The sequence below is a fragment of the Lycorma delicatula genome, chromosome 8 (genome assembly GCF_047948215.1).
Source record: "Lycorma delicatula isolate Av1 chromosome 8, ASM4794821v1, whole genome shotgun sequence".
NCBI classification, from domain to species: Eukaryota; Metazoa; Arthropoda; class Insecta; order Hemiptera; family Fulgoridae; genus Lycorma; species Lycorma delicatula.
The window spans coordinates 47,226,151-47,236,481 of record NC_134462.1 but is presented as its reverse complement, the minus strand read 5'-3'; the positions used below and the strand labels follow the sequence as shown (position 1 = coordinate 47,236,481).

The following is a 10,331-nucleotide window of genomic DNA, read 5'->3' as shown; positions in this document are numbered from 1 at the left end:
TAAACCTTTCTGCAAGTTCTCTGACAGTCAATCAGTGATTTACATGCACCAGTTCATTGATTTTCTGAACATGTGTGTCATCAGTTGAAGTCAAAGGTTTTCTTGTCATCATCAATTGACTAAAGACTACTTTTAAATCGTGAAAACTATTTGCAGCATTGCGTACAACCCAGAGCATCATCTCCATAAGCTTGTTTCAAAACTTAAAAAGTCTGTGATAGCTTTCCCCAATTTCACACAAAATTTTATGTTGTATCGTTGCTCCCAACAAACGCACATTACAAAAATCACTACTAACACTTAAACATGTTGAACTCAAATAACAACACGATAACTAAACAAGATATAAAAAATCCAAAAACATGTGGTTACAGAGATGCATAGGTAATCTTAGACTGTATACAAATACACTTAAATGTTTAAAGAATTTGAAAGTTTGTACATATGCATAAACAAAAAGGTTTCTTCTGACATTACATATACAAATATTGAATAGTTGCAGATAATTATTCAAAATGTTGTGAACATTTCCATGTTCATATTCTATGAAACATGGAATATGTTTCATATTCCATGTTTCTTAGTAATTAAATTACTAGACTCAGTTCAAAATGCTTATTAAATCTCTATTACCCTATTGGTTACTTATACTATTAAAAAAAAACTTTAAGAATAAAGAATGTGCAAGTCAAAAGTTCTATATATATATATTTGAAACTTTTTTCAATCTGCTCCACAAGGTACTCTTTAAAACATCTTTCAAAACTTAATAATGAAATTTACAATATTTACTTGGCTGGTACGAATCAAAAGAAATTAATGATCAAAAAATATGCTTTAAAAAACTGTCATTTATTTACTTTGCAGTTTATAATTTTACATCAAAGCAAAAAAAATCTGTAAATTAATTTTAAATAAAAAATGTATTAATACAATTATTTAAAATATAAGTAAATATTACTTTGTAAAATATTGCAACAGTATAATATTGCTTCTAAAAAGAATAAATCAATGAACTGAAACTTGTAACAGCTGAATCAATACAAGATGGTTTTAATCTAATGCAAGTGGTAATTTTCATTAAACAAATAAATAAAATTAAACAGTAAATATTAATAGTGTAAAATATTATTTTTAAATATGGCAACAATAATTGCCGCTACTTAATGTCTATTTTTTAACAATAATGAATTGTTGGTGTCGGAATAATAATGTCTATATTTAGATGTCGGAATAATACTTTTATCAAGATTTAAAGATGAAATTTTAATTCTTCATTAAATATTGTCTTTTAAGAGTAAAATTAACAAAGCATCATTATCATTACATTTATAATAATAAAGTATAAAAAATTATGAATTATGTCTTATACTTAACAAAATCAAACCAATAACAGCAAATGAGAAGTTCAGTCTGAATCTGAATCATTCATGGAGTTATCAGTATCATATTTTTTATGACTACTATGTTTTTTCTTCTTTAATTTTTTTTTCTTTTTCTTTTTGGATTTTTTTGATTTGCTACTTTTTTTTTTTACTTCTGTATCAGACACATCACTTTCATCAGATCTTGACCTAGATCTATCTCTTTCTTTATGTTTCTTTTTCTTCTTTGCCTTCTTTTTAGCTTTAGCTTCTTTTAATTTTACACGCAATTCCTGATCACGAAGTGTAATAAGCGGTGTAGCATATTCATCTTCTGTATCACTACTTGTGCTACTTATATCTAGTACGATATCTTTATTTGGATCAACTTTAATAAAATTGCGACACTGATAAGTTAAATGACCTGAATAACCGCATTTTTTACAGGCAGGACGAACTGATTCTTTACCTTGTGGAATAAGCCGTGCTAAAATTTCTGGATCCATCTGTAACAGAAATAAAAAACCTAATATTTCTAACAGTTGATATATTTATTTTTACATTAATTTGAACACTATTATATCTTCTGAACGTCTTTTAATAAAATGTTATATTAATTAAAACCTATAAATCATGATGGGACTTTCAGGCATTATCATGTAAATGGCAAGTTGGCTGGACACACTGACCAATTCTGTTAAGAGCTAACTTTTGTGAGAACATAAAAACAAGGTAATATTTAATTCTTAATTTTTCAAATTAAAAATTAATTATGCCTAGGGAGGCATGGGAGGTTGTAAGAGCTTGAGGAATGATACCTGTGAAGGAATAAATATGTCAATGGTTAATATGGAGGAATGGGAAAGATATTATGAGGGACTGCTGAAAGAGAACCATGAGGTGGTGAGTGGAGTAACAAAAAAAGGGCATTGAGACAGACAAAAAATGGAAAATCACCAGGTCCTGGAAACATTCCAATAGAACTCATTAAGAATAGTCCAGATTGTGTGACTGAAGTATTGCAGAGTACTTTTAATGGATGGCTCATTGAGGGGCAGGAAATGCCAACAGAATGGAAACTGGCATATATTATTTCAATATGTAACCAAGGAGTTAGAACAGACTGTAGACACTACAGAGAGATAAGTGTCATGTCTATTGGGAGGTTGTATGGACGAAATTGTAAAAATGAAAATAGAGAGGGAGATAGTAATTGGAGGAGCAGGCTAGTTTTACAGCAGGAAGGTCATGTGCGAATAATATTTTCATTCACAGAAAACTTCTAAGTAAAAGGATAGTTAGAAATTTGGAGACCCACATGGTTTTCATAAACCTAGAAAAGCTTATGATATGGTGCCAGTGAAGAAATTGTTCTAAGTTGTTATTAATTGTGGCCTTTATCAAACATACGTAAGAGCAATAATGACTTTTATAGGAATAAGTAGGCACTGCTAAGGTGGGAAAACATCTGTCAAATGTTTTTACAGTTATTAAGAGCTTATGTTAAGGTACTGGCTTTCTTCAATTCTGTTTAAGCTTTACTTGGATAAGGTATAGGAAGAATGATGGAAAAAAAGTAGAAGGATGAGAGTGGAGGTGAATAAGTATTGTATGTATATACACATGTATATATATATATATATATATATATATATATATATAAATTGCCGTTTGCAGATTATTAGATCATCATAGCATCAGATCAGTTTGATATTAGTTATATGATAAGAAAATTGATGGAAATCTTTATTAAGTGGGATTTGAAAATAAATTTTAGACAAAGTATCTAGTGGCTGGTGCAAAAGATGACTTGACCACAGATGTGAATATCATCAAGGGATATGAAGACTTTAAGCACCCTGGCTCTACTTTATCACAGGAAGGAAATAATGCAAAATGTCATCGTATAGCTTTGGGGTGGATGGTTATCCAGAGCGCAATTCTTTGTGGTGGTGTGAAGGGTTATGAAAATCAACTAAGTACAGGTTATACAATTGTATTATTGAGAGCACTTCATGTATGATGATAGCGCCCATGATGATGATGAGGTAGAGTGTGTATACGAAGAGATTGATGAAGCAATTAAACACGTAAAAGGAGATGAAAATTTAATAATAGTTGGGAGATTGGAATGCAAGCATTGGAAAAGGCAAGGAAGGAAATATAGTGGGTGAATACGGGCTGGGCAAAAGGAATGAAACAGGGGACCGACTTATAGAGTTTTGCACGAAGTATAATTTAGTAATTGCCAACACCCAGTTTAAAAATCATAATAGAAGAATATACACTTGGAAAAAGCCAGGCGATACTGCAAGGTATCCGATAGATTATATCATGGTTAAGCAAAGATTTAGAAATCAACTCGCTGACTGGAAAACTTACCCTGGAGCAGACATTGATAGCGACCATAATTTGGTGATAATGAAATGTAGATTGGGGTTTAAAAACCTGAAGAAAAGGTGTCAGATGAATCGGTGAAATTTAGAAAAGCTTGAGGAAGAGGAGGTAAAGAAGATTTTTGAGGAGGACATCGCAAGAGGTCTGAGTAAAAAAGATAAGGTAGAATGGGAGAATGTTAAAAAGCAAATTCTTAAATCAGCAGAAGCAAACTTAGGCGGAATAAAGAGAACTGGTAGAAAACCTTGGGTTTCAGACGATATATTGCAGCTGATGGATGAACGTAGAAAATATAAGAATGCTAGTGATGAAGAAAGTAAAAGGAACTATAGGCAATTAAGAAATGCTATAAACAGGAACTGCAAACTGGTGAAAGAAGAGTGGATTAAAGAAAAGTGTTCAGAAGTGGAAAGAGAAATGAACATTGGTAAAATAGACGGAGCATACAGGAAAGTTAAGGAAAATTTTGGGGTACATAAATTAAAATCTAATAATGTGTTAAACAAAGATGGTACACCAATATATAATACGAAAGGTAAAGTCGATAGATGGATGGAATATATTGAAGAGTTATACAGAGGAAATGAATTAGAAAATGGTGTTATAGAGGAAGTTGAGGAGGATGAAATGGGAGAAACAATACTGAGATCTGAATTTAAGAGAGCATTAAAAGATTTAAATGGCAGAAAGGCTCCTGGAATAGACGGAATACCTGTAGAATTACTGCGCAGTGCAGATGAGGAAGCGATTGATAGATTATACAAACTGGTGTGTAATATTTATGAAAAAGGGGAATTTCCGTCAGACTTCAAAAAAAGTGTTATAGTAATGATACCAAAGAAAGCAGGGGCAGATAAATGTGAAGAATACAGAACAATTAGTTTAACTAGTCATGCATCAAAAATCTTAACTAGAATTCTATACAGAAGAATTGAGAGGGGAGTGGAAGAAGTGTTAGGAGAAGACCAATTTGGTTTCAGGAAAAGTATAGGGACAAAGGAAGCAATTTTAGGCCTCAGATTAATAGTAGAAGGAAGATTAAAGAAAAACAAATCAACATACTTGGCGTTTATAGACCTAGAAACGGCATTCAAGAACGTAGACTGGAATAAAATGTTCAGCATTTTAAAAAAATTAGGGTTCAAATACAGAGATAGAAGAACAATTGGTAACATGTACAGGAACCAAATAGCAACAGTAACAATTGAAGAACATAAGAAAGAAGCCGTAATAAGAAAGGGAGTCCGACAAGGATGTTCCCTATCTCAGTTTCTTTTTAATCTTTACATGGAACTAGCAGTTAATGATATTAAAGAACAATTTAGATTCGGAGTAACAGTACAAGGTGAAAAGATAAAGATGCTACGATTTGCTGATGATATAGTAATTCTAGCCAAGAGTAAAAAGGATTTAGAAGAAACAATGAACGGCATAGATGAAGTCCTACGCAAGAACTATCGCATGAAAATAAACAAGAACAAAACAAAAGTAATGAAATGTAGTAGAAATAACAAAGATGGACCACTGAATGTGAAAATAGGAGGAGAAAAGATTATGAAGGTAGAAAAGTTTTGTTATTTGGGAAGTAGAATTACTAAAGATGGACGAAGCAGGAGCGATATAAAATGCCGAATAGCACAAGCTAAACGAGCCTTCAGTACGAAATATAATTTGTTTACATCAAAAATTAATTTAAATGTTAGGAAAAGATTTTTGAAAGTGTATGTTTGCAGTGGCTTATATGGAAGTGAAACTTGGGCAATCGGAGTATCTGAGAAGAAAAGATTAGAAGCTTTTGAAATGTGGTGCTATAGGAGAATGTTAAAAATCAGATGGGTGGATAAAGTGACAAATGAAGAGGTATTACGACAAATAGATGAAGAAAGAAGCATTTGGAAAAATATAGTTAAAAGAAGAGACAGACTTATAGGCCACATACTAAAGGCATCCTGGAATAGTCGCTTTAATAATGGAAGGACAGGTAGAAGGGAAAAATTGTGTAGGCAGGCCACGTTTGGAATATGTAAAACAAATTGTTAGGGATGTAGGATGTAGAGGGTATACTGAAATGAAACGACTAGCACTAGATAGGGAATCTTGGAGAGCTGCATCAAACCAGTCAAATAACTGAAGACAAAAAAAAAAAAAACTTCATGTATGGGTCAGAAGCTTGGGAAATTAGAAAAAGAGAATGAGGGTTGGTTATTGGCTGTGAAGATAGATGCGATGCATAGTAGTTGGGAGTTTCAAGAATGCAGTGAGAGAAATGAGGAGATCGAAAGAACTGGGGCAACCGGTACAGTGTATGATGGAGCAAATATCTGTAGAGAAGGAAATTGGAGGAGGAAAGTTTGCAGGATAGAAGGTTTGGTGGTTGGGATGTGAGACAGCCTTTATAGCTGTAAACACTTGCATAAAGAAGAAATTTATTTTACATGACACTGCTGTGGCCATAAATAAATACTAACACTATGTAATGAAATTGCACCCAACAAATTTTTTTATTAATAATGGATTAAGCTGTAAGCATTTTAATCTAAATTAGAAGAATTATAATGTTGTAGCTCAGGAATACAAAAATATCAAAGTATTTATTTCATAAGCAGAACTTTCAACCTTGTTTTCAACTAAAAAAGTAACTTTTTTTTGTTAATATCCTAATAATGGTTAAAACCTTGTTCCTTTTTTTAATTTTAAAAAACCATACAAATATATGGCTTTTAACGCTGTTAATTTTTTTAAAACAAATTTATAATTTCCACATGCTAGTAAGGAAAAAGTTTCAAAATAATCTCTTCAACTATAATAAACTATGTATTCAAACAAAGAATAAAGAAGCTTTATTAGAAGTTAAGCAGTCTTGGAACATTAGTCTATAAAATTAGAAACACTTAGCAGTACTTTACTGTATCAGTTACTATAGTTTATTTTCAATAGATTAAAAGATAAAGATTTAAATTTAAAATAAACTGACTGCAATAAATTATCAGCTTTAAAAAGTAATAAATATCAAACTGCATTAGAAATGGAAAATTAATAGTTACCCAACAAGAAAATGCAATTTAACAATTTCAGATAATCCTTTAAAAATTCAACAAATTTAATTTATTACTTACATTTTACAACCTTAATAGGGTGAAAGTATAATTCAGTCTTTAGGCTAACAACCGCACATGCTATTAAAAATTATATAATTGAATATACTAAATATTGTGCATTACTTACTGAACAATGTAATAGTTACTAAATTAAAATAACTTTTATCAGTCAGTCAATATACTGACAGAAAACATGTCAACACTGCCAGAAAAACAATAATGCTAATATTAAAAGTTGTAACCAATTCTTAAGACAAGAATGGTAATTTTCCATGTTTCAGTTGCTGAAACAAGTACTGTAGCAGTAAAAATATATTATCTAGATAAAATGAAATGTAACAAGAAAATGAAATTATACCCTCAAATAGTAAGAAGTAAATTATTTCATTGTATAAATACTTTATTTGTTTAGGAGGGCTAAATTATTATCTTTTTCAATACAAAATTATAAGTAGCATACTGGTTAATGACGTATCACACCAAAACAGGAATGATTTTTATTCTACAATATTTTACTTAAAATGATATGAAACATCATTTTCAATTTTGGCATTTAATTGATTTATACATACTAAGAGTCCCATGAATGGGTAGGTTTAAATATTTTAATCATCTGTTGGGATTTAGTTTATAAACCGACTGAAAATTCCGACTGAAAATTATATATATATATATATATATTAATAGAGCAGACATTTTAATGTTAGTTTGTAAATATGAATAACTGCAAAGTGGATTGGAATTGTACTATGGAATAAAAACACAGCAACTGACATCTTGATTAGTAAAACCATATACATTTAAAAATTAAATAATGAATTACCAAAATTTAAACCATAACATAAACAATATACATCTTTCATAAATTATACACTAAGAAACATAAATAGAAAAAAAATGAATAAATTAAATTAAAAATTACTTAACAAGGAAATTGAGAAATTGCAGTAACTACTAACATCTGAGATCAAGTTAAAAAAAAAATGAACTGCTTAATTACACAAACTGTAATTAAAAAAGATTATTGTACTTCATTAAGACAAATGTACACAATCTGTCTTGCTTGTAATTAATTACATTTGTTTTATTTTAATATATCAATACTGCTGATGATTATCACTACAATATATGTGATTATAATACTGATTTAATAAAAATACATTATTCATGAACCAACAAAAGATTCTTTAATTACTCAAAAATGAAAACAGCAAAACGAAAAAAGTCTAAAATAAAAATTTCCTAACAAAGATTAGATTAATATTAATTTCACCAAGCAGAAAAAAAATTAATTAAAATTTTGACTTGAACAAATATCTCTTTCAACATTCAGACTAGAATCAGGTCTTAATTGAAGCACTCTTTTTTTAAACTTCTACTTAATAATATGGGGTTATAAAGCATTATTATAACAAGAATTAATTTAAATTTAAATAGGAGCAAGAGTTAAAATTAGGCTAATTAGTAAACAGTACCTTGCATTAAAAAAAAAAATCAGCATATGTTAAAACATCATTTAAGCTTATTTCTTCATCCCTTCTCTCTGTTTTTTCTGCTTTTTAGTTTCTTCTTCATCAACTGGAGCAGGTTTAACATAAGGAATTTCATCATGATATTTTGCAGGAAGATACGGTTTTAATGGATCAGGTACTTTGATTCCAGTTTCAGTTTGGAACGTTTCCAAAATAGCACAAATAACTCTAGTAGTTGCACAGCAAGTAGCATTTAACATGTGTACATGATCAACTTGTTCATTCATTTTCTTAGTACGTCCAAATCTAACGTGTAATCGTCTTGACTGATAATCTAAACAATTACTACAAGATACTAACTCACGAAATGCACCAGAACCTGGAAACCAAGCTTCTAAATCTAGCTTTTTAGCAGCTGCATTATTTAATGCCCCAGACACTATATTGACTACTCTATATGCAATACCCAATTCTTCATAGAATTCCTTTGAATTTGCTATCATTTCATCCATCATTTCCCAAGATTTATTGTCAAATGGAGAAGTAATAGTAAACTGTTCAATCTTTTCAAACTGATGCACTCTAAATATACCTCTAGTGTCACGGCCATGTGAGCCAACTTCTTGGCGAAAACAAGTTGACTGTCCTACATAACGTACTGGGAGTGATGCTTCAGGAAGCCATGAATCTCTGTGTAAGGCTGCTATTGGTTGTTCAGAAGTAGCAATAAGATATTTTTCATCAGCAGGTTTATCTCCACCAACCTTTTCACTACCTTTACCAATTACTTTATACAATTCTTCATCAAACTGTGACAACTGAGCAACTTCCTGCATTATCTCTTTTCTCATAAAGTATGGAGTATAAAGTGGAATATAACCTTTACTTACCCATTTACTCATAGCTAACTGTATTAAACCTAGTTGAAGTAGCACACATGGACCTTTAAGATAATATCCTCTACCACCTGATACCATTGTACCTGCTTCTGTGTCAACTCCATCAATCATATGTATTAAGTCATAATGCGAATACTTCTTTCTTACAGTAACATCACCATATGTACAGACTACCTCGTTTTCCTCTTCATCATTACTTATTGGGACAGATGCATGTAAATGATTTCCAACTTCTCCTAAAGCAGCATTTCTGGTTGCTTCAACAATAGCCATATTCTTTTCATTCTGTTTCATGGCTTCATCAATAAGAATTCGAACCTTTTTAATCTGATTCACAGTTAAGGGTTTTAAATCATCTGCAGAAATAGCATCTGGACTAACAAAATCATTTGGCAATTCATCACTCTCTGAGCCAACGGGTTCCTTTTTCTTCATTTTCTCTCCAATTTCTTTGCTACATATATTTTTTGCTCTATTTAAACTGTCTGCTTTAAAACGAAGCTTTCTCCATTTAGTGTCGTTTTCTACGACTTTATCTACTAAGGTAACATCCTTAAAACGATTTTCCTGATTCTTTCTTATTTTATTTGGATCTCCACCTTTATCAGAACGAAACAAATCAATATCAAGAACCATTGTCTTAATTTAAATCTAAATCTGGAAAGCCGACACGTGCGTAAATTAAATTAACTTTTTTCACACTTTTGAATAACAGTTCCAACTAACACTATAAATCCATTAATATACACTAAATAAAATTAACTATCACTGATAACTGTGTACCTTATGGGTCATAACGGGAATTATAGCGCTAGATAAGCACTAGAGAATTCAAACTACACACTGAACTCAAATAACCACGTACCTAGGTATGCAGCTAAATCCAACGTCTACACCAGTCTTGCACCGTATTATCATAACCTTACATCACTTCTTTCTTTACTTAGATTTTCGTATTTAGCGATTGTTTAGGTATAAATAATTTTCTAAAAATTAACAAGCCGTATTTTGTAATAAAATTTAAAAAAATATAAAAAGTGATCACAATTGAGGATAAAAATTTAAAGTAATTTAATGTATAAGAATGAAATAATTTTCTTC

The 10,331-nt window shown here is 30.7% G+C and overlaps 1 protein-coding gene across 1 annotated transcript; it reads right to left on the bottom strand.

Moving 5' to 3' along the window:
* Positions 1 to 1,733: 1,733 nt before the first annotated feature.
* Positions 1,734 to 10,089, bottom strand: SerRS (Seryl-tRNA synthetase). Its single transcript, XM_075374125.1, has 2 exons — positions 8,335 to 10,089; positions 1,734 to 1,870 (listed from the first exon to the last, which is right to left on the bottom strand). The coding sequence occupies exon 1, from the start codon at positions 9,864 to 9,866 to the stop codon at positions 8,382 to 8,384; it is 1,485 nt and encodes a 494-aa protein (XP_075230240.1). The 5' UTR covers positions 9,867 to 10,089; the 3' UTR covers positions 1,734 to 1,870; positions 8,335 to 8,381.
* Positions 10,090 to 10,331: the final 242 nt, after the last annotated feature.